We start from the raw sequence: 25830 nt of genomic DNA, 5'->3' as shown, positions 1-25830 counted from the left end.
AGCCGTCAAGTTTTTCAGCAAGTTATTTAAAAAAACTTTGTCTGACTCGAGCATCTTGGAGGGTATGAAAGAACCAAGAGCGAGTCCAGATGACAATGTTTCACTTCAAGCAGAGCTACCAATGGGGAGATTAAAGAAGTGGTTTTCAGCCCAGCTCCTCTGAACCTGACAGATTTTTAGGGTTTTTCTTCTAGAGGTACTGAGAAATAGTGGGCAAGGACGTCATGAGAGCCATCAATTTTTTTTTTCAATGAGGCAAAATTCTGAAATGAAGCAATTGCACTCATGTGTTTCTGGTCCCCAAGAGCGAAGGTGTGCTCTCCCTTTATCAGTTTCAGCCTATTGGTCCATGCAATATTAGTTATAAATTAATCTTCAAAATCATTGTTAATAGGATGAGGAGTATCCTAACTAGGATCTGTTGGTTAATGTTCAAGGTTGTGAGAAAAAGCATCCAATACCCATGTTTGACTTGGTGCTCAAGGTAGAAGAAAGTGGGTAAGAGCATCCAATGCTCACGTTTGAAGCTTGAAGAGCACTCCAAGCCCATGTATTGTAGAGTCCTAGTTTGCAGGGATTTATTTTTTTGGTAGAGTCTAGAAATCGAAAAAGGTGGTGTACGTGAGTTGTGTTCCTATTTTTTAGCTTAGGCTTCCTACTTTCATGTAAAGATTTTGCTTATAAATAGGTGTTCTTCTTTGAGTTAGCGTGTAGAGGTACAACAAGTTCGTGAATATTAATTTTTGTTGAAATATTTCTTTCCAACTAATTTGTTATTTGATATTTCCTGTGCTGCCTTTTTTTCTATGTAGTTTTGCTTTTATTTCATATTTTCTTCAATTCTTGGTATCAGAGACAGATTGCAATCAAAGCTAGACGTTACAAGAAAAATGCAATAGGAGCATTGCCAAAGCAAGGAGTTTCTATTGACTCAAAATTTTTTGAAGGATAATTTCTGAGTAAGGTTAGTATGGCAAATAATTCCAATTCTCTCAACTTGTCTCAATCATTAGTGCCAAATTTTAATTGTGAGAATTATGAATTCTAAAATATTAAGATGAAGATTTTCTTTATCTCACAAGACCTCTGGGAGTTTGTTGAAAATGGTTATATAGATGTTGAAGGAACAAAGGCAACAAAAAAATCGATGTAAAAGAAGCCCGAAAGAGGAATGCAAAGGCATTGTTAGTACCACAGCAGGCTATGTCTAAAACCATTTTTCCAACTATTAACAGTGCTACAAAATCAAAAGAAGCCTGGCAACTCTTGAAGCAAAAGTTCCATGGTGATAAAAAGATTACAACTGTTAAACTTCAAACCTTAAGAAGAGAGTTTGAAACATTTTCTATGAAAACCAGTGAGTTAATTCAAACCTTCTTTTCTAGGCTCTCTACTATTGTAAATCAAATGAAGACTTTTGGTGAAATTTTACATGATCAAAAAGTAGTAGAAAAAGTTTTAAGGTGTCTACCTTCTAAATTTGATCACGTTGTTATTGCAATTGAAGAGTCCAAAGATTTATCTGTGTATTCTATTGATGAACTAATGGGGTCTCTTTTAACCCATGAGCATCGCATAAACAGGTCTTCAGAAAAAACGTTGGAACAAGCCTTTCAATTTAAAGTTGAAATTCCAAAAGAAGAGAATAATCAATATGATCAAAGGGATGAAGGTAGAGGTCGAGGACGAGAAGGTTTTAGAGGAACCTTTCATGGACGTGGAAGAGATCGAGGAAGGTTTTATGATACCTCTCAAAGGAATAATGGAACAAAAAAAGGTAATCAAAATCTATTCTTTAGAGGAAAACAATGTCATTTTTTTAAGAAATTTGGTCATATTAAAGCTCGATGTTTTGAAAAGGCAAAGCAACAAGCAAATTTTGCAGATGAAAATGAAAATGTATTTCTTGTAAGCATGAATACTAACAGTTGCAAAAGTGAAATGTGGTTTGTAGACAGTGGTTGCAGTAATCATATGACTAGTGATAGAAGCCTTTTTAAAAATATTGATGAGACCGTGAAGTTGAATGTGTGGCTTGGGGACAATAATAAAGTAGACGTCAATGGCAGAGGAACAGTTGCAATCAAGACAAAATTAGGTAATGAATGCTATATTCAAGATGTGTATTGTGTTCCTGGTTTGGCTCAGAACTTACTGAGTGTAGGACAATTGGTTAAAAAGGGCTACACTCTTTTATTTGAAAATGATGTCTCTGAGATTATAAACAAGAATGGTACAATTCTTGTAAAATTTGATATGGTTCAAAATAAAATGTTCTCACTTGAAATGATCAAGATAGATGATTGTTCCTTTATGGCAAATAGTTCTGATTAATCTAAATTATGGCATTTGAGGTATGGGCATCTTTATTTTAATGGTTTGAAACTCTTGCATCAAAAAAATACGGTGGTTGGTTTGCCAGCCATTAATTGTACAAATGAGATGTGAAGGGTGTGTTTATGGTAAACAACATCAATTATCATTCCCAGTTGGGAAAACATGGAGAGCTAAAGAACCTCTTGAATTAGTTCATGCTGATATATGCAGGCCCATGAGAACTCCTTCATTAAACAATAGCAAATATATTTTGCTTCTTACTGACAATTTTACTAGAATGAGTTGGGTGTACTTTCTTATTCATAAATCTCATTCATTTGATAGATTTAAGGAACTTAAGTTCCTTGTGGAAAATAAAAGAAGAAAAACTATAAAAAAATTATGCACAGATAGAGATGAAGAATTTTTATCTGATGAGTTTGGTTTGGTTTGCAAAGATCATGGTATTTGCAGGCAACTGACAGTAAGAAAGACACCACAATAGAACAAAGTGGTAGAAAGTAAAAATCATACAGTAGTAGAAATGACACGCAACATGGTAAGTGAAAAGCAGGTGCCTAACGAGTTTTGGGTAGAAGCAATCAACACTGCAATACATATCCTAAATATTTCTCCAACAAAGGCAGTTTGAAACAAAATGCCTTATGAGGCTTGGTGAAATCGAAAACCAAATGTAAGAATGTTGAAAGTATTTGGCAGTATAACATATGCTTTGATTGTCTCTTCAGAAAGAACCAAGTTAGATAAGAAAAGTGAAAAGTGTATCTTGATTGGTTATAGTAATGAAACTAGGGGATATCGTCTTTATAATCCTTCTAAAAAAAATGATTATAAGAAGGGATATTATTTTTTATGAAAAAGCTTGTTGGGAATGGGCCAACAGTGAAAGCATGAAGTTGTAAATTGATGAAGTTTCACCACAATCAAATCATACGAATGAAGCATTATCTCTAGAAACGTCAAGTATGGGAGATGAATTTAGAAAAAATATTGAGTCTACACTTGATGAGGACATTCCTCCAAAAAAGGTACAATTTCTAAAAGATATTTATAAATATACTTTCACTTTTGTTGTAATAGAACCATCATTGTATGATGAAGCATGAACATATAAGAAATGGATAGATGCAATGAAAGAAGAAATGGAGGTCATCAAGAGGAATGACACATGGGAGCTTTCCAACTTGCCACCCAAAAAAAATCAATTGGAGTAAAGTGGGTTTATAAGGTCAAGTATGATGCTGGTGGAAATGTAAAAAAATATAAGGCAAGGTTAGTTGCTAAAGGGTTCTTGCAAAAATATGGAATTGATTTTACTGAAACGTTTTCACCTGTTGCAAGATTTGAAACAATGAGAATGATTCTTGTGATTGCATCTCAATTTAAATGGAAGGTTTATCAATTTGATGTTAAGGCTGCACTTTTAAATGGTTTTTTAAATAAAGTCGTGTATGTTGACCAACCATCTGAATTTGTTGTTAAAGGAAAGGAAGAAAAAGTTTATAAATTAAAAAAGGCTTTATACTTGCTAAAACAAGCCTCGCATGCATGGTATAGTTGCCTTGATAAATTCTTCCACCAAAATGGTTTTCAAAAAAATGATAGTGAACCTACACTCTATGTCAAAGTAAATGGGAATGAATTGCTCATTGTCAGTGTCTATGTAGATGATATTATCTACACTGGTTCTTCATTTAAGCTTATTGCAAAATTTAAAAATAGTATGATGAAGGAATTTGAAATGTCAGATTTGGGGTTGCTATGTTTTTTTCTTGGTCTTCATATCATGCAATCTGAAGAAGGGATCTTTGTGTCTCAAGAAAAGTATGCATTGGAACTCCTCAAAAAATCAAAAATGTCAAATTGCAAAGTTTGTGAAACTCCGATGAATTCGAATGAGAAAATGAGTTTGGAAGATGGAATGGCAAGAGCAAATGAAAGATATTTTAGAAGCTTGGTCGGCGGATTAATGTATTTAACTCACACTCGGCCAGACATTGTATTCGCAGTCAGTTTGATTTTAAGGTTTATGCACAATCCATCTGTGCAACATCTAGGTGCAGCAAAAAGGATTCTCTGTTATATACGGGCAACAATCAATTATGGATTTTGTTATAATCATGTTACTGATTTTAATTTCATTGGATTTACTTACAGTGATTGGGCAGACTCAATGGATGATCGAAAAAGCACAAGTGATTTTGTGTTCGGTTTTAGTTCAGGCGTTGTGTCATGATGTTCAAAGAAGCAAAATTCAATAGCGTTATCTTCTTCAGAAACAAAATATATTGTTGCTACATCTGCTACCTGTTAAGCAATCTAGATGTAGCGTGTTTTGAAGGACCTGCATGTGAAACAAAAACTTTCAACTAAGCTCTATTATGATAATCAATCTATAATTTCTATTGCTAAAAATCTTACCTTTCATGGTAGAACAAAGCACATCGAGCTTAGATATCATTTTATGAGAGATGCAGTAGAAAAAGGTGAAGTAGTGTTGAAGCATTGCTCTACAAATGAACAAGTTGTTGATGGTTTCACAAAAGCCTTGTCACCTCAAAAATTTCTGATGTTTAGAGAATCCATAGGTGTGTAAGGACTTTCATATTAAGAGAGAGAAAATGTTGGTTAATGTTCAAGATTGTGGGAAAAAACATCCAATGCCCACGTTTGACTTGGTGCTTAAGGTAAAAGAAAGTGGGTAAGAGCATCCAGTGCTCACGTTTAAAGCTTGAAGAGCACTCCAAGCCCACGTATTGTAGAATCCTAGTTTGTAGGGATTCATTTTTTTTGTAGAGTCTAGAAATCCAAAAAGGTGGTGTGCGTGAATTGTGTTCCTATTTTTTAGCTTAGGCTTCCTGTTTTCATGTAAAGGTTTTGCTTATAAATAGGTGTCCTTCTTTGAGTTAGCTTGTAGAGGTACAACAAGTTCGTGAATATTAATTTTTGTTGAAATATTTCTTTTCAACTGCTTTGTTATTTGATATTAACTGTGCTGCCTTTTTTCTATGTAGTTTTGCTTTTATTTCATATTTCCTTCGGGATCATCAGCCACAACCAACAAGCCTTCTTGGGGGGTAGAAGTACTCAGGACAACATTCTTATGGCCCACGAGATTGCACACTCGATGATGTCGAGCAAGAATAAGGGGGCAATATTTAAAATGATTATGACCAAAGCTTACGATAGAGTAGATTGGGCCTTCTTGGAAGAAACACTGAAGTTTTTTTTGTTTCGGACCCTTCTGGATAGATAGAATTATAACGTGCATAAGAACCCCTTCATATGTGATCATAGTGAATGGGGAAGTGACTCATCATCAGTTTTAGGAGAGTAGGGGCATACGCCAGGACGACCCACTGTCACCATACTTATTTCTGCTGATGATAGAGCACCTCTCCAAACGTCTCAATTGGTCGGTCTCTATCGGCCGAGTATTTCCAGTCATGGTTGGTACCTTTCGGTGGCATCACTCATTCTACGCGATGCAATATTTTTTATTAGGAATCATAAGGAATCTCTAAAAATTTTCATTGATGAAATGGAGATGTTCTAGAATGCATTTGGGCTCCAGACAAACAAAGAGAAGTCATCCTTCGTCCCATGCAACCTCGCTCATGGAACAACGATGATACTTGCCAACAAATGTGGCTGGAAGGTCGCCAGTCTACCTATCACCCATCTCGGGCTGCCACTGTTCAAGGGAAGGCTCTGTCATACTCAATATAAGGGTTTATTGGCAAAGGTTCAGTCAAGACTAGACAAATGGAATAGCAAAAGAATATCTATGGCAACCAGACTCACCCTGATCAGGTCCATCCTCCAATCCCTTCCAATTTACTAGATGGGGGCATTTCAAATCTCAGCCAATGTTACCAAGAGGATGGAAAAGGCTATGCAGGATAATGTGACCAATAAAGCTACTCATCTCCTACACTGGGAGCAGATATGCAAACTGTTGTACAAAGGACTTGGTATCCGAAGTGAGTGAAATGAATAGACCTTTTTTGGGAAAGCATATGTGGGATCTGTTTAAAGAGCAACATTCGGCTTGGGATCCTCATAAAATCTAAATATTTAGATAAAGAATCGTTATGGGTTCCAGAACAAGGCTCATATGGTTGGAAGGGACTCCAACAAACTGCAAAAAGGATGCAGGGTCTCATTACCTAGAAGATAGGTAAAGGCGATAAGATCAAATTTTGGTTCGACCCCTGGTGTACAAGTGGGGCTCTCATTCGTCACCTCTAATGTAACACTGTGAGAAAAGTTTTAAAATTAATATCTTGGTGATTTTGTTTACTACTAAAAGTGCCTTGAAAAAGTTTAGTCTCATATCTAAGAGAGAAAAGTTTTTCAAGAGGTTTAAATAGAGAGTTTGTTATATATTATTTACTTTGGTAAGCCTTGAGTCTTTAGGTGGTTTGCGGATGTTGTTGTGCATCGTGCAACAACGGACGCGTCGTTCTCGCGCACGCATGCGTGTGTGCGCAAGGGCGCTTGAGGCGCAATGTGGCATTTTGATGGCGCACTTCGCACACTCGCAGCGGTGCGAGGTGCATATGAGGCACAAATATCCATTTTGACTTTTCGATTTTGAGATATTTGGTCGTTTGAAAGGTTTTAATAGCATTTATATTGAGTTTATAGCGCTTTGCGACTGTTGGACGGTTTTGGAGGCCTTTGATTGACAGTCAAAGGTGGGTGACCATTCAAGAACATTTTCGTCCTATTTTCAAATCGTCAGAATTATGGTCATTAATCTTATTTATCTCAAAACGTTTTGGCATGGCTAGTCTATAAATCTCTTCTTTTTTCGTCTTTTGGATCATCAGAATTTCTGACTCTCCAGTTTTCTCCTTTCTTTCTTTCCGGTTTTGGCTTGCAGAGTTCATGTGTGAGAGAGGTTATTTGTTCTTGCGAAGCAGTGTCACTCTTGAGGTTCAAGCCTAGTTGTATCCTGGGAACTCAGTTGTAACAAAACCCTTTTTCGCATCTTCAGAATTCTTGGAGTGGGGCGATTGAAGTTTTTAAGATAGTGATCTTAAGAACGTGCCTCTAGGCTTGAGATCTCTTTTCTGAAATCCATTTTATCACAAGGTTGGAACAACAACACGCATCAAGTCATGTACCATTGTCTCGAAGGGATCAAAGTATGTGAATTATTAGATCCTGATCAAATGTCGAGTTGCAAACTTAGGGAGCAAATACTCAGAATCCCTGAAACTGTCAAGAGGTTATGGCCAAACCTGGGACCCCCTCAGCCGGGATGAGCTAATGTGGATTCTAGCAAAGGAATTCTCTCTTAAATCAGCACGAAACTCCATGAGAGCTAAACTCCGAAAGGATGGAATCTACAATTTAATATGGACAAAGCAGGTGTAACCAAGAGCGGCCATTACACTCAAGTGGGCCATGGAAAACAAACTGTAAACCCAGGAGAATCTCCGGCACTGGGGGTCATCAACTCCCCAGTCGATGCGAACTCTGTGAAAATGCGTCAGAAGATAGGGATCACCTTTTCGGTCCTACCCCATTGTCACCCGTCTATGGACCAGAACAGTGAGTTTTTCTGGCCTGAAATGGGAACCATCAAGAGACATCATGCAAGATCTCTATAGGTGGTTCTCATTAAGCATCAGAACAAAGGCATCCAAATAAGCTGGTAGACGGCTTTTCACACGTTTATATGGTCTATATGGTGACGGAGCAACAAACAATTTTTTGGGGAGTCGCAGAAAGAACTCCTCTCAGATTTGTAATGAAGGGATGCTACTGGTCAGGCAACATGTTATCAGTTTTCTTAAAGATCAAGTGGAGATCTTTGATCCTTTGGTGTCCCCCAAAGCAAGGCTGGATTCTGCTTCAGATTAATAGTATAGCCAATGATACTTGGTTCTTTGGCTTCACCGTTCGTTCCCACTCGAGAGAATTCCTTCAGGCAGGCTGTTTCTCCAAACCTATGGCAGCGGTTGAAAAGGAATGGAGCGGCTGGTTATAGAATTTGGATTTGATTCAGAAGGACTCTAAGGTAATCATTGAATCAGGTTGGCTTGACTTAGTAAACTTTCAAATTTTTTGGAAGGTATATCTCGGATCAATTGAAGATTAAACTGTATAGTTTTGATAGGATTATTGTACAAAAAGCCAAATTCGGCTCTAGTCATATTGCTAGGTTACTAGCTTGCATAGCCAGGGGGACTTGGAAAGAATTGAAAAGATCACCCCTCAGATTGGTTTCCTTCGAAGAAGGATCTATAGTTTAGTAAAGCATTTTTATTATTGAATGAATCTGGTAGGGGTTTGCCTAACCCTAGCTTGCCTTTCAAAAAAAATGTTTTCATAAATTTAAAAGAAAAACTAAAAAACCAAACTGGAGGGTTATACCGCAACTCCCCATCATTCATCTCTCTCTCTCTCTCTCTCTCTCTCTCTCTCTCTCTCTCTCTCTCTCTCTCTCTCGACTGGGACACATGTAAGGCACAAAATGAAGATGGTGGTGATGAGGAACAATTTTAGGGTTAGAAATTGGGGCTTTTGAATGGTATATTTTTGTTGCATTTTAGGGTTTGATTGTTGTGAAAGAAATGCATTTTGGGTTGATTTAGGATTAAAATTGAGGATAAATTTAAGATTTTATTGTTTTGAATAGGAGGTGACTGATTTTAGGGTTTAAATCTTGGGTTTTTGCATGATTTTTTCTTTGATCATATGGATTATTTATGGTTTGTTTTTTTAATTTTATGTTTTATCTATGGTTTAGTTTTTTTGCAATTTATAGTTTTATGGTTTGTTTTTCTTTAATTTTATGGTTTATTTATGTTTTATCTATGGTTTAGTTTTATGGTTTGTTGCAAGTCATGAGAAAAGTTTTAAATTTGTTGTCAAAAGTCATGAGAAAAGTTATCACCTTGCGTGCTAGAACAGGATTTGTTGATAATGATATAAAGAACATGCCACGTTGTGAATTAGAAAGGGTTTGATGTGAAACAAAAAACTTTTAAAAGCAAAATGCAAGTCCAATCCTATACTGTATACATAAGGGGTTAGAAGAATAAACAGTAGAAGATATTATGATAATTTATTGTGATTATTGAACCATCAAGAGAGCAAAAGAAATGTGTTTAGTGAGATATGGTATAACACAATTATGACGTCAAGATCCCCAATAAGCAATTAGCCGTTGTGCTAAATTGATGTCATTTAAAGTTTAAAGTAAACAAGAAAAAAAATAAGAATATATTGCAATTATTAATTTCATGATGTGCAACATTTTTGTAAGTAAACATCAAAAATTAGACCAAAATACTGTATTACAATGTCAAAAACAAGTGGCAAAGACTCATCACGTGTGAAAACCAACACAGGTAAACTACATCAAACAAAACAAAGGTACATGACAGTAGAATCTTGCAACAAATTTGTTTATCATGAAACTTATACTAACGTTGTGATCCTCCTCCTACTTCCCATGTATCTCTGATTACATGAGGTATCATATCTAACACTTTCTGTGAAATTGGCATTGAAATTACCGATCCTTCACATGCCCCTTAAGCTTCCCTGATCGCATTCCTAAGTAGAGCTTGTTTCATCCATGTCTCTAATCTTTTATTCAGATTTTTCCATTGAAACTGTTTAATCTGTCCTAGCGCATTCCGCCAGCTTCATCCATCTCTCTTTGTTACCTCTTCACCACCCTAATCTAGTGACATCATACTTGGCTGGTTATGTTTTTGAACTTTGACTATTTAGTTAATCCATCAGGAAGCTACCTCTCACCCCCACTGATTAAAAAAAAAGGAAATGAAACACCACAATCCAGCCTCATCCTTTTTCTTTTCTCCTGGTGGTTCAATATAGCCCTTGTTCATAGATTTCAGCATTTGATCTTCATCTTCATGTATGTTTTTGAAACTGTAGCTAATGAGGACGCTCGAGGTTATGTTCAGTTACTAAAAGGGGGGAGACTTGTGTCTAGAATTGTTTGGGACCTTTGGACAACTAAAAGCAACCGAGAAAACTTAATGTAGAAGTGGGAGAACTCAACCGAGAATTGTTTTCTTGTAAACAAGATTTATGTTAATCTACATGTCTTGTGAGAAATTATGGTTTATTTTTCTATAAATAATCTAATAAACCATAAAACTATAACTTTAATTTTATGTTAATCTACATGTCTTGCAATCTTGGTTTCTTTATGGTTGATTTATGCATGAATTGTGTATCTACAAGATTTATGGTTTACTTTTTTTGCATTTTAGGGTTTTATGGTTTATTTATGTTTATTTTTCTTTAATTTTATGGTTTCTTTGAGTTTTATTTTTCTTTTTATTGATAGTTTCTTTGATTTTATGATTTATTTTCTTTTGGTTTAGGGTTTTATGGTTTTCTTATGGTTTTTGCTTTTGTATGTCAAAAAATATGAATTCTTATTTTTTTCTCAAATTACCCAAAATCTAAACAATTTTTTGTACTTGGACCTAGTTTGATATTCATATTCAAGGTTAAAATCCATAATTTTTTGACAAACTTTCATAATTAGATCTAATATGATACCGAAGCATTTATATATAAAAAATAGTAATTCTTATTTTTTCTCAAGTTACTCAAATTTTAAACATTTTTTAGTATCTAGATCCAATGCGAGATCCATATATGGAGTTAAAAGCCATAATAAACACGTTAAAACCTTCATATGATATGATGGATTTGGTCATGCGATCAACGAAGTTATCTGATCCATTATTCAAATTATTGAAGTTGTTAACACAGTTCTAGACCAAACATGTGTTTTGTCTGTTCTATCCAAGCTTGGACAAACAATCAAACAGGCCACACATGGACTTGATCAAATGAGAGAATACAAGGAAAAAGGGTCAGAAAAGGAGTACTGTGGCATAAACAAGAGACATGAGAGAAAAAGTATAAAATCCTCTACATGATTGCAAAGGTAATTTGGGATGATAGGGGACAAACCAGCTGCAGATTTTGGAACAATAAAATGGAATTCATTGATCATGAGGAGAAGGAAGATAGTGTTTTTTGTGGATTGGGAATAGAGTCCAAAGCAGATAAATAACATATATGGAAGATACTTGAGGATTCCTTTCCCAATTCTCCTTTTGATTTCCCTTGTTGTCTCTCTACTTGTTTTGTTTTGTTTTTTTGAAAGACAAACTCGGGTTAGGAGGACTCCTACTAGAACAACAGCCGCCCCAAGTGGGAGAGGGATTCAATCCTGGGCCTTCAGCTTGACACAGGACCCCGCTTACCACATGGGATACCAGCTCGGAGGTGGTGTCTCTCTTCTTTGCTTTGGTCACAAGTGGGATGAGCAATCACAAGATTTATAAGGTCGGTCTTGTGATCAATTTTCACACGCTTTAAGAGAGCGAGTATTCCTCAAGTTAGAAATCACAATCACAGCGCTCGCACTTTCTCATGTTTCTTAAACTTGAAAAAATACTTATAATTGCTTTGCAATCACAGCAAGCTGGAAAAAAATCCAATAATCATCTTGCATTGCAAAAGCATGCATCCTAGTTTAGGAAAAAAATGAAGTTTATTGATGGAGGCTTTAGCATTTTTTTAGAAATATGTGCCCTTCCCATAAAAGAGACTTCTCTTTAGGGGTGTTAAAAGGGTCGGGTTTGACCTGATTTGAGATGCTAGTACCAGCTCCAGACCCGAGTCTAATCTGGTCCACTATATATAATAAAAACCATACCTGGATCCTATAAAGATTACATGAATCAGACCCTGACCATACCTGGTAAAATAATATTTTTTATCATTTTTACATTTAAAATTTTGGGATCTTAGTCCGTACTAGTGTTTGGCCCGGGTCTGGTATATGAAATTTCACAAACCATACCGGACTCTATATATTAATTGGACTCTTTGGGTCCGACCCAAATTCTAATCTGACCTTATTTATCACCAAACCCTGACCCTATAGGGTTAGGGTCTTGGCCTACATGTCTCTCAAACTCTCGGGCACAAGCTTAATAGGAGGGCAAGTAAATGGTTTCACTGAGGACACTTTTAGTTTGTTGCTACACCTGATTACCCTCCATCTTTGGAAAGTAATTTTTGCTACTTGGGATGAGGGAGGACCATGTGCAATGTAATTGCAAAATTTATTGTGCTGCCGCACCTGATCACCCTCCATCATTACTTGGGCCCCGAGTTGTATTCCAAAGATGAAGGGTGATAGAGTGCAGCAGCACACTAAAAGTGTGCAATCACATTGCACCTGATCCTCCTCCAATTGAGATTCACATTTAGAGTGGCAAGAGACCAATCTAAACCCTCTCAAAGGTTGAGGCACGAGAAATTCTTCGAGAAGTGAAGAGCAGTGAACTTATGCAGTTGGGTGAGCGCTTTACCAATCACTACTTTCGGGTGGCAAAATCTAACACAACCCGCCAACCCACTTCTTAGCCGGGTTCGGGTTTGGCTTAAACGGGTTCATGTCATAAACGGGTCGACCGGCCACCTAACCCGTTTATTAAACGGGTTGGGTTCATGTTAGGGGTATGCCAACTTGGCTGACCCGTTTAATAAATGGGTTAGGCGGGTGGGTCAACCCGTTTACCCAAACCCAACCCATTTACCCGACCCCGACCCGCCTGCCAACCCGTTTACCCATTTACTCGAACCCAACCCGCCAACCCGTTTACCCGAACCTGACCCGCCAACCCGTCTGTCAACCCGTTTACCTGACCCGACCCGTTTATTAAACAGGTTAACCGTGTCATGTCGGGTTACCTGTTTAATAAATGGGTCGGGTTCGTGTTTGCCACAGCCGACCCGTTTAATAAACGGGTCGGGTTTGTGTTGAGGTATGCTGACCCACCAACCTGCGGACCCGACCCGCCAACCCAACCCGATTGCCACCCCTACTTTTTAACATCAATCAATCCAATGCATCTCCTGAGCTTGCCAAAATTAAGCCAATCATGGTTGGCGAGGTGGGTTGGTTACCTTGCGGGACCAATTTGGGATCCAAGAATCTCTTAAGTGATCCCTTATGTGCTACAACCAATCACTGACTGCATTTTGAGTAGAGCCTGCATTATGTTTCTGTTGGGCCTATGAAATGCCGTCACATGATTGGTTTAAGGCACATAAGGAATACTAAGAGATCAGTTCGGTTCCCCTATTAAATCTTACGGCCCAAGTCAATCTGACCTTACAGATGGATTCAGCATGGCCCACTTGAAACGATCATTGGGTCATATTTCTTTAATAAAAAATATGATTTTTAATTGTTTTTTTTTTGTGTTTTGTCAACCGTTGATTTTTCAATCGCCAAAAAGTCCTGCATAGAAGTTGGGTTTAGGCGATTTAGATGTCAATATTCCCTAAATATGTAGGTCACATCTATGGCATCAGATTTGATCAAAACAATTGGCTTCAATGTACTTCAATGTAATCCCAATGTGGGTATGGAGATAGGGATGACATAAGGGATAAGTGAAACCTATTTTCTTAAGAGGTCCTGTGATCTCCTCTTGGTGGGCCCACCCAAATCAAAGAATCCAATGGTGCCTTAATCTCGGTTTTCAAAATAATTTAGCAACTGGATGTTTTAGGGTGAAACATAAGAAACTAGGAAGTGAGGGGGAAGCCAATGGAAAGTGATAAGATGCGAGAGAGAAACGATAAGGAAATGAAAGAAAATCGATTTGAAAAACGAAGAGGAAGCGAACTTGCCCCCTAAAGAGAATCGAGTTTCCCAAATTTTGGAAGTGGGTTTCCCAAAGTTCCCCTCTTTCAAAGACTCCTAATACTCTTTGTATTCTCATACATTCTAACTCCAGATCCAAAACTCTAACTGAGCCAGACCTGTTGAAAGTTTCACCAAGCTGTCCCAATCTTTAGGGGCCAGGTTGAGCCAGTCAAAAGTCACCTGATCCTCAAGTTGAAGCCAATCATCTAAGTCTGACTTGACCAATATAGTGAGTTAGTTTTGTGAGCTCACCAAATGGTGCACTCCCCTTTATTTGTCCCAGGTTCGACTTTCACCAAATATGTGGGTGCCTTTAACTGGTGGGTTCCATAAGGGCTTGGGTGTCCGTGAATCGTGATCCCACTAGTGATCTGCCTCGAGGATGTGTGTGTGTGTGTGGGGGGGGGGGGGGGGGGGTGACCCAGTCCTCAATGAGGGTTCCTCGTCATCAAAAAATGGTGCACTCATGAATAGGCTTGGGCCATCAAAATCCAGTACTACTTCCATCCTCCCAGACTCAAAGTCTCATAAATCAGGTTAGCCTATTTTGGGAATGGAGGTGGCTGCTTTAAAATCATTCATATATAGCTGATGTTCCTCATGAGCTCGTAGTTTTATCCTGTTTCTTATTTTTTTAAGGAATTGCACTTTAAAACAAAAATAAAGGAATTACCATTTTATTTTGTAGTTTTTGCTTTAGTAGCATGATTACACATCTCATAGAGGGACTTTCTCTGTATATCATGCTATGATAAAATGTCTCATATATGATTTAAAATTATTCAAAATGTGCTTAAAGTAAATGATATTTTAAACCTATCATGATTTTATCAGAATTTCTAAAATTAGAATATTTTTCATGATACAATTTCGAAAAAATCAGAGCATGGTCCATAGGGAAGCGGTTTGCTCATTGTACAGTATTTCTTCTTTTTTTATGACGAGGAACCCTCATCAAGAACCAAGCCCATCCCCTGTGAGGTAAACCCTGGGGTGGGATAATTGGCACCCAAGCCCTTACTGAACCCACCAGGTAAAGGCACCTGCATACCTAGGGGTGTCAATGGGTGAGGTTTACTCGGACCCGACTCAAACCAAACCCTATAGGGTCCGGGTATGGTGATAAGTAATAAAACATGATTAAGACCCGGGTCCAGATCCGAAGGTCCGATTAATAGATGGACCCGGGTATAGTTTGTGAAATTTTATACCAGATTCGTACCAGACCTGAGTTCCGATTAAGACCCGCAATTTTTCAATGTAAAAATGATTAAAAAAAATGGTTTTACCGGGTCTGGTTCATGTAGTTCTTATCGGGTCCAAGTATGGTTTTTCTTATAATGGACCCGATTAAACCCCGATATCATACCAGATAATCGAGTCCAAGTATGGTTTCACTTGGGTCCAAACCAAACCTGACCAGTTGACACCATGCATACCCGGTGGGAGTCGATCTTGGGACGAAGGGATCAGCACCTTCTCCCCAAGACAGGTAAGAAGAACTTATTAAAATGCTAATATTAGTACATCAATAAAATCATTAAGTGTTATTTTGGAAGGAAAGGTGTCCCACACGAAGACAGCGTGCATTTGCAGGAATAAATCATTATTCAACAAAATTCATGACCGTTTCCTTTGAAATCGTCTTGCATAAATCACTCCCTTTTCTTGTTATTTTTTGAGAGAAATAAATCATTTCCTTTTCTAGAAAAGGAAATACCTCATTTCCTCTTCTAGAAACATGAGCAAGGATAAAAAAGAAAATGCTGCCAGACTTGTTATATATACAGTCTTGCTTCCCTTCTCCATAGATTGGTAGCTTGAGACAGTTCAATGGTCATGGAAGAAGGCTTGAGGTTGTCCATTTTCACAGTGATTTCATTGGTTTTATGTCATGTAGCACAAGGAAGGACAACACTGACAAGTTTGGACAGGTCTGTGGTGCCTAAAGAGACTCCAGTAAAGACCATTCAGGTTTACCATCATCTTTTCTTTTTTTAGATTAAAAATGCAATCACATCATAATCTCATCATTATGGTCAAAACCATCATCATCATTCACCATCATGTTTGGTTTTTGCAGAGCGAAGACGGGGATGTGATGGATTGTGTAGATATCTACAGTCAGCCAGCTTTTGATCATCCTGTGCTTAAAGATCACAAAATCCAGGTTTTTTTTGTTTCTTTAATCTGTTTTCCATCACTAAGGCTGGGAAACAAGCCGAGCTGCTCATGGTTCAGATCATAAAGATCTGGTTTGAACTTGTAAAATAGGCTTGGTAAGCTAATGCACAGGCGAGGTCAGATTCGGATAGGAGTACTAGATCTGAGTTCCATTTGAATTTAAATTAGGCCTGTTTATTTTTTGTTTTAGTTGGATTTTACTTTGGATATCAGAACTATTCAGGATCCATTGTATGACTAGGATTTTGTGTGTTAGTATAAATACTTTATTTTGAGGTTTTGTAATTAGGTGTGATGACTGATTATTCTAAACTTGATTGATTACCTTTTCCCTTTCTCTATAAACCCTTTTCTCTGGTAGTTTGGCAGTATAAGCATAAACAGTAGTGTATTATGTTCGCAAATCGGGCAATCCATTTGCATCATAAGCCAAACATGAACAATGGGTGGTCACCTGAGCTCGTCTCATCTAGGCTAGTTAAATGGTAATAAATATATTTTAAGTATATTTTACACCATATGATATAGTGTAGAACAAATTATTGAAGTATTCCATTTGCAAGCAATAGGTTTACAGGTAAAATCATATTACCTCCAGCTCTGAAATAATGTACTGTTTTTTGCAATCCTATTACTTCCAACTCTAAAACAATATACTATTTTTTTTGTAAACAAGCCAGTTAGAGCTCAGCTCATTTAGATGGGGTTGATTATGACCTTACACTGAGCTTGGTTTGCAACAAGAATGAGCCAGGATTGAATGCTTCAAGCTCGACTCATTCAGTTTCCTAGCCCTACCCATCTGTCACTACAAGAAATAACCCTTTTACTGGCGCACCTCCCATGCAGCACGAATAATGTTTATGAAACATGGTTCCTCTTTTTGTATGTGTGTGTGTGCGTGTGTGTGTGTGTGTGCATGCCCTTGCGAACCGTTTCATCTTTCTTACATGATAAAAATGGTTACAGATGAGGCCCAGTGGTATCCCAAAAGGTCTGAAAAGAATGGCTTCTCCAGCAGAGACACAGGTTCAATATGCATGGCTCAAGAGTGGGGGATGTCCAGATGGAACTGTTCCTATTCTAAGGACACCACCTCAAGACCCCCAAACCATTTCACACCCATCTCCATATGCAATTGCTGGTTTCCATGTGGATGCCCGTGCTCCTACTCATGAGGTAATTAACCATATCTTGGCTGATTTGCTGCCTTTTGTTTTGGATCCAGCCCACTAGATCCAAATTGATGAAGATTGGCTTGAAAATTGAACCCCACCAAGAAAAATTAGAATCGAGATTTTGATCTATGCCCCAAACGGGTTTGGCGTAGAGTGATGGGATCTAGGCCACTATGCAGGTGGTCTAGGTTCAAATCCCATGGGTGTTACTCATTGTGCAAGCCAAAGTGTGGCGACTCCCTGGGAGCAAGGGGTAAGCCCATGGAGTTTTGTGTTGCCAGAACAGCGACTACAAGGAATCCCTGGGAGCAGCGTGCTAGGTCTCTGATTCTTGGTGTGGTTTCTCCGTGTAAATATCAAAAAGAAAAAAGATTTTGGATATAAGAGAAGGCTTGATATGCAAAAAGAGAAAGGAATCTGTTTTTGTTGAATATGACATTTTGTTTTAGATTTAGTTTAGCATATCAAAAAAGAAATTTCTTTCAAAGTATTTAGATTTGGTTTAGGAATAGTCTTAGTAGCAGTAGTAAGTAGGGCTGATAATGGACTGGGTCAGGACCGTTTGGATCCATTTGAGGCTGACTACAAGGTGCCACGAACTGAGTTTAGTCAGGGAGATCTTGATTGGGTTCACCTAAAACTGTACGGCCTGGGTCAGCTGGGTTCTGTCCCGGTTCGGTGGGGTAAAAAAAAACATATATGAAGATAATGGATTGATTTTGTTTTTATGTGAAAACAGTTTGTAATGCTAACTTCTACATTCAAACGAGATTATGGAGTGTTTGGGGCTGTTGGAGATCTATCCGTTTGGAATCCTCAAGTAGCACAAGTTCCTCAGGAGTTCAGTGCAAGCAAGATAGCAGTTTTGAGCGGTGATGCAAACAAAGAATATGAAAGTATTGAAGCTGGATGGATTGTACGTGCTCTCTCTCTCTCTCTCTCTCTCTCTCTCTCTCTCTTGTTGGACCAAGGTAATGGATCCAATGTAATCATATGGGCTCACAAAAGAATCCATGGAGCTGCACGATGGTGGGCTTGTAACTCACACAAAAACGGATGATATGAAATATCCCATTAAAGGCTGAAAAATAGGCAACCCAGGGGAGGGCTATTTATGCCCCAGCCATAGTACACACCCCCCTTGAAGCAGGCCATTTACAAAAAACCCTTCTCTCTCAATTTTCTCTGGTTTCTCCTACCTCACTGCGCACACCCCTATCCTAAAAACCCATCTCTCTCCTCTCTCTCTCTCACTCGCCACCATTTCAATTACAATCAAAGGTGTAAGCTATATTAACTCCATTTGACTGCATAGGTGTGGTGAGCATGGTTTGTTTGCCAAAGGGGTGCACCTTGTTTCATGTTTTTTCAAGTATAAAAATGTGATTTTTTTAGGCAATGAAGTTCTCTTTCGTTGGCCAATGATTTTTTTTAAGCCCTCGATAAGTCTGTCTACACGTTGGAAAACACCTTATCCAGAACTACTTTTAAAACAACCATGTTTTGAAGCATAAGAAAAACAGTAATTTTCGTGATACCCCATAACTTATGGTGCTGCGCACTAGGTTTATATATATATATATATATATATATATATATATATATATATATATATATATATATATATATATATATATATATATATATATATATATATATATATATATATATATATATATATATATATATCATAAATCCCTGTTAAATTGATTCAATCAAAAGCATTTCTTTGTGAATAAACAATGATAAACACATCTAAAGGTTTGGATTAAAGCAAAAAAACACATACAAGCATGTTTTTTAAACTTGCCTGGGCGGTCTGTAAGATAAATGGTCTGGAATGTACCAACGGGTGCTCTGTTTGTCTGATAGGAGCAGCTAGTGCATGTCATCTTGTGTTGGAACGTTGTAGGTTCAAATCCCAATGTTATAGTTGTATAACTGGTAGGGGTCTGCCTAACCCCAGCTTGTCTTTCAAAAATAAAATAAACATCTTCTCAATCAGACCTTATAGATGTATTCAACATAGATTATTTGATAAGAATCATGTTTTTTTTATGTAAAAATAAGTCTTTATAAGTGATAAAATTTTGGTACATTATGAGTCATCGATTTTGAATATCTTAAAAAACCTACGTGTATGCCATAATCACATGATCCAAAACTTGTTTTCTTAGATCATATCTATAAGGTCTTATCAACAAAAAAACTCAAAAATTTAGAAATCGAAGCTTCTATTAGGTGGCAGTAGGTACTCCGGAGCACCATATCATTACTAATATATATATATATATATATATATATATATATATATATATATATATGTGTGTGTATTGACTACACCCAAAAAACCCTCTTGTCTGAGTGAATTTGTGGCTGCCAATTTTGCTGTTCGTGCTGTTCATCAAAAGCTTGAACAGCATTGAAAAGACTGGTGGATCCTATCTTACAGGAGGGGCAGTTATTCTTGTAGGTCTTGGGTGTTCATTCTTGTGTCTAGTGTTTATTCCAGTAGGTCCAGTTTTTTTAACCCATTTTTCTGTTCAAGGTTCCTTAGAACTCATTTCCAGTCCATCTTGATGCACTACTGGAAGTAGTGATGTAAATTGTTCGGGTTCCGGTTGGATGTGGTCAGATAATCAGATATTGGCTAAACGGATTCAGATTCAGATTTGAATTCCAACGGTGAAAATATCATACCATATCCCATTTTTTACATGTAACTGGATTCGGAAATCCACCAAATCTGGATATCCATCCGATTCAGTAGCAAAAGATCAAAACCGTATCCACATACTATTATAATCAGATATGGTTCTAGCTTACCAAGTCTGACTAAAAAGAGTTGGTTTTGGTCAGATATCAGATAAAATCTAATCCATTGTGATCCCTAACTGGAGGTTGTATTTACCATCTGTATACATTCTGATTTCTACAGGTCCACAAAGATTTATTTGGTGATTACCAAACCAGACTTTATACTTTCTGGGCTGTAAGCATCCCTCTCTCTCTCTCTCTCTCTCTCTCTCTCTCTCTCTCTCTCTCTCTCTCTCTTTTCTCTTGTGCTTTCTTTATTTGTTTTGGCTTTTGTTCTTGTTCAGTTCATGGGTTCAACATTTTGTTGATCTTCATGAGTGGTAATGTTGAACTACTTTCGGCTCTCTCTCTCTCTCTCTCTCAATATATATATATATATATATATATATATATATATATATATATATATATATATATATATATATATATATATATATATACATTCGGATATTCACCAAATCTGGTTCCATTGTCAGATTTGGGCTCTCTATGCAGTTTTACATCCAAATCTGAATTGACTGGATGATTCTAACTGATTAGTTGGCCAGTTGGATCCGAATTAGGAATTACTTTTTCTTATTTAAATCTATATCGGAATCCAATTCGGCAAGACACGATCCAGTTGGATTCAGTAACGCCTGAGTACAAACCTAATCCATACCGTTTAATCAGACCCATAATTGTCCTCCCATCAAAGGTATTGGATTCTGTTTATGGTTTAATTGGTACAATTTGGTGTTCCTCAGGGAGCTAATAACCAGAAGTGCTACAACACCCAATGCCCAGGCTTCATGCAAGTAAGCACCAAGTTTGTCCTTGGTCAAGTACTGCCTGGTTCAGTATTTGATAAAACAGAGTCTCGGATTCGCTTCCAATTGTTTAAGGTGATCAGCCATACTTACCCTTCTCTTTCTTCCTGCTTGTGCATCATGTTTTTATGAAAATGCTATGCTGTTGTTAACCATAGTTCAAGGTTGGGGCACGTAAGGCTCGGTGGTTGTATCCTCAATGGATTTTTACCTTAGGTTGTCCGATTAGAAAGTGAAAATGAGAAATAATACGAGAAGCAAAAGTGTGAAGCAAAAGTGCCAAGCAGGATATTTTAAAATTTATAGGAAGCAAGAAGCGAAGTATCAATTTGCAAGTAAAACAAGAATAAAAAAAAGCAATATGAGAACTAAATAGGAATTGAACAAGAAGCAAATTAAAAGTAAAATAAAATTGAATTTTCTTATATTTTATGATTTTTCAATAAAAAATTTAAAGTTTTGTTAAAATCTAAAGATGATGGTTACCAATTTAAAGAAAGCACATGGGAAGTGTGTGAAAACATGAAAAGAAGCACATGAAAAACTTGAAAAGAAATGTGAGAAAAACATATAAGAAGCATGAACAATGTGAAGCATAAAAGAAGCATGGAGAATCGAGATTCCCATGAAGTTTTGAAAATGAAGAGTATCATGCTTTCAAAGCGAGTTTTTGAGAAGTGTGATTCTCACCTACCTAAGAAGAGTCCAGTAGCTTTGGTTTTACCTCACAAGGAGGCAGGCCCATTTAAGTGACCCGATTCTAGGTGAGGGTTTTGCTTTATTATAAAAAAAACATAGTGTTAACCTTGGTTGTAACTATCATTGGAATTTTGAATATATTGCATCTCCAGCTACTTAAAAGCTCTGAAAAGTCCTGGCAATGCTGCGAGAATTTCCAAAATCATACTCATGTTTATCTTGTTGTGATGTTATCATGATTTATCTTGTTTTGATGTTATCATGATTTTTGTTTTTTAATTTTGTATATTATTAGATATTATTTTCCTGAACTTTTGCAGCTAGTTGGGATTTTTTCAATAGTTTTAGTACCAAAATTATCACAAGGTTTTCCCTTGCCAAGAATATCTTGAGATTGATATTTGTGAATATGGTATTTAATGATGTTTTTTTGTTAGAGTGTGGAAGCTTGATTTCTACTTTGATATAAATTTTTTATTTTTTAAAATTGTTGAAAAGTAGTTTTAGAATTTTACCCTAAATAGGTTCTAGACTCCTTATATTTAAAGAGGGCAATTCATCTTTTGTAAATGTATGTATCTCAATCTCAACAGTGGACCTCAAGGCGGCAGTGGACATAGGCAACTCTTGTTGAACCACGTAAAATTCTTGTTCTTTGTGTGATTGATTTCATTAGCTTCTTTTAGTTTTTTGTGTATTTGATATATCAATAGTGTGACCTATAGATAGGGTGTTGAGTCATTCCCTAACATATTTCTTACTGCATCTTGTGCACCATTATTAGCCATAATTTTAATTATCATTAAAGCATTACCTAGTCATAAACATCATTGAGATTTTGAAAATATCCCAATGCAAGATGAGATCGTGATTTCTGTACTTTTAATTTACTTTTTTCCATATTATTATTATACTTCTTATATTTCTTTAACTGTAAAGGTCCTGAGATTTTCACAATATTCTCTCCAATTATGTTCAATTTAGATTTGCTGACACAAACATTTGGAACCAGATTTCTTACTATGGTTAAGTTAACTAGTGCTTCCTAGCAGACCAATCCTGATTAATAAAATAGTGCATATTTGTGTTGAAAGCTCATAGACATGTTCCTTTTTTGGGGGGGGGGGGGTTCTCGTCCTATAAATTGAAAACAGAACTACACCCTCATGCATTAATTTTTAATTAATCATGTATCACTGTTTTTAACGAATATTCGGTGTTTCATACTGAGTTTATGTTCACATTATCGTCTTTAAATCATAGCACAAATATCAGCATACTTTTTAAAATATCGTGATTTTATCATGAGATCGTGGGAGGTCAAAGTAATGCTGAGAAAAAACTGATATTTTCAAAATCGCTTATTTTGAAAAATATCACTAATTTTTTGGGGTTTTTAATATTACTTATATTTTTATGTATTTTATTATTTATTTTACATATGCCAACCAATGTTGTAAGAATCGGACCCTGAATCTTTTTCAAATCGATTCCCTAAATCAAGCGATTCAGATTCAGGACTGAATCGGCCAACTTTTAACCACAAAAGGTACATGGTCACAAAAATATTTTAAAAAATATTTTTCACCGGCCCAAAGGGGTTTGAAGCAGTGGAAAGAGGCCAAGGCTGCCAGGCAGGTTGTCTAGGTTCAAATTCCATGAGGGTCACCCCTTGGTGCCTTGTGCAAGCCAAAGTGTAGTGATTCTTTGGGGACAAGAGGGTAAGCCCACAGAGTTTTATGCAGACAGGAGAGCGTCTCTGATCTCGGGAGTCGTTTCTTTGTGTAAATATGAAAAAATAGTTTTGATTATTTTTAAGATTTATTTGAAAAACAAGCCTGCTCAGGTCAGTTTTGTATCGATTTTCCGGTGATACGTTACTAATATGCCGATTCCCGACGATACTGATGACATTGATGCCAACATTTTCAGGAGATTTTTCAAGGAAAACCAATATTTTTTTAAAGTATGGCAAGATTTTTAAGAGAATGAGATTTGTGACTATGCTTAAAACCTTGTTCAGGACCAGAAGAGTGGGGACTGGTGGCTGAAGTTGGACGATGAACCAGTGGGGTATTGGCCCAACAGACTGTTCAGGTACTTGAGTTATTGGGCCAATGCCACAATGTATGGCGGGGAGGTCTTTAACACATTTCCTGATGGTCGCCATACTACAACCCAAATGGGCAACGGCAATTTCCCTCGAGGTGAGAGCAGCAACTACCAGAGGACGGCCTGCGTGTGGAACCCTCGCTACATCAATGGTGATGGCTCCACCAAGTTTGTTCCAGGTACGGGCACTGTGACCAACCCCAAGTGTTACGCTGTAGATGGCTATGGGTATGATGAGGAGAGCCTGTGCTTTGGAGGACCCGGACTGAATGAATATTGCCAGTGAAAAATCTCTTTTAATAATGGAAACATGATGCATCTGCATGTTGTTGCTCAGCTGTTGAACCAGGATATTATTTTAATCCTTTTTTTTTTCCTTCGATTATAAAGGATTTACCAATCTCCTTCTCTCTCTTGTTTTTTTATGTTTTGTTGACGATGAACCCTTATCAAAAAAGAGTCACTTAATGGGCATGCTCTCCTGTAAGGTAAATCTCAGGTCACCAACACCCAAGCCCTTACTCAGCCCATCGGACACCCGTACACAGTAGGAATCGAACATGGGATGACAGCACCTTCTTATCAAGCTGGCTGCCACTTGGGTGACCTCTCTCATGTTGCATGTTGGTCTTTAACCAGAATATTAAATTAATTAGAACTTGTGTCCATCACCAAATTGAAGTTTTGAAGCCAGCAATAACTATCACTACAAAAAATCTGTGGATTAATGACGGTCATAATTCATCACAAATTTGTCGCTAAATAATTTAGCGATGGATTAGCAACGAATAACTTTCATCATAATTTTTTAGTCGCTAATTAGCGACAGAATATATATATCGCTAATTTACGACGGATTAGCGAATGCCATGATTCATCGTGAGGCCGTCGTTAATCCGTAGAGATTTAGTTTTGAAACAAATACACATCCGTCGCTAATTCCATCGCTATTGTAGCGACGGAATTACGACGGATTACAATCTGTTGCAAAACATTGGCCGATTCAGTTTTGCGATGGATAAATATTCGTCCCTAATCCGTCACTAAATTGGAGGCCGATACTAATTAACAATTGATATTATCCATCGCAAAAAAAAAATGAAATATAAATATTGAGAAAAAAAATTTCATTATACAATTTATATATCCTGTGTATAAAAAATAAAGTACACATAAAAAATACATATACAAAGCAGGTGAAATAAATTTAACATAAGATACAAGGTGAAAAAAAATATCGATTCACTATAATCCTCGCCAAGTTCTAATTATTTACAAGTGAACATATACAAAGAGTTTCTTTTGAAACAATAAGAAGGTGCAACAAATTCAACACATGAATCTAATCATCGCCAAGATTCTGAGCATCATCATCTTCATTGTCTCGATTTGCCCCTTCATTCATGCCTCCATCAACTCCTCTATGTTGATTATCTCTAGCATCCTACAAGAGAACCGAAAGGTTAGTATTGATAAACAAAATATAATGAAACAAATTATATGCAATGCACCCAATCTAAGGCAATCAAAATAACATGAATGAATTACATGTAGACTAGCTAGCAATAAAGTGAAGGACATTAACAGAATTCAGATATGTGTTCTAAGGCTGACAAAAAAAATTCATAGTTCAATCATGCAGATATGTGTTCTAAGGTTGTCAAAAAAATGTCATAGTGATTCAAGCATGCATATATGGTTTATAAGGTTGTCAAATAAATGTGTTTTGTATTACAATCATGCATATATGTGTTATAAGGTAGTAAAAAAAATCATAGTGATTCAATCATGCAGATATGTGTTCTAAGGTTGTCAAAAAACTTTCATAATGATTCAATCATGCATACTTGTATTATAAGACAGTCAAACAATTTCATAGTGATGAAATCATGCTTATATATATGTTCTACGGTTGTCAAAAAACTTTCATAGTGATGAAGTCATGCTTATATATGTG

General features: G+C 36.9%; 1 protein-coding gene across 1 annotated transcript; it reads left to right on the top strand.

Moving 5' to 3' along the window:
- Positions 1-1666: 1666 nt before the first annotated feature.
- Positions 1667-24159, top strand: LOC149847489 (protein neprosin-like). The gene is made up of 8 exons (XM_089994134.1): positions 1667-1736; positions 1955-2098; positions 15975-16048; positions 16158-16244; positions 17228-17437; positions 18176-18352; positions 21000-21137; positions 23785-24159. Exons 1-8 carry the CDS (start codon positions 1667-1669, stop codon positions 24157-24159), a joined length of 1275 nt encoding a protein of 424 aa, XP_089850260.1.
- Positions 24160-25830: the final 1671 nt, after the last annotated feature.

The sequence above is a fragment of the Nuphar pumila genome, chromosome 2, assembly GCF_984573655.1.
Source record: "Nuphar pumila chromosome 2, dmNupPumi1.hap1.1, whole genome shotgun sequence".
Classification (NCBI taxonomy): Eukaryota; Viridiplantae; Streptophyta; class Magnoliopsida; order Nymphaeales; family Nymphaeaceae; genus Nuphar; species Nuphar pumila.
The sequence above is the reverse complement of the archived record's forward strand: the minus strand, read 5'-3'. Positions and strand labels throughout refer to the sequence as shown.

Excerpts from the sequence above, each read along its gene's own strand:
- LOC149847489 (XM_089994134.1), top strand. The coding sequence starts at position 1,667 with ATGAAGGTAGAGGTCGAGGACGAGAAGGTTTTAGAGGAACCTTTCATG. Across the intron at positions 1,737-1,954 it reads CGTGGAAGAGATCGAGGAAG|ACAGTGGTTGCAGTAATCAT; the intron begins GTTTTATGATAC and ends TGTGGTTTGTAG. Across the intron at positions 2,099-15,974 it reads TGCAATCAAGACAAAATTAG|CACAAGGAAGGACAACACTG; the intron begins GTAATGAATGCT and ends TATGTCATGTAG.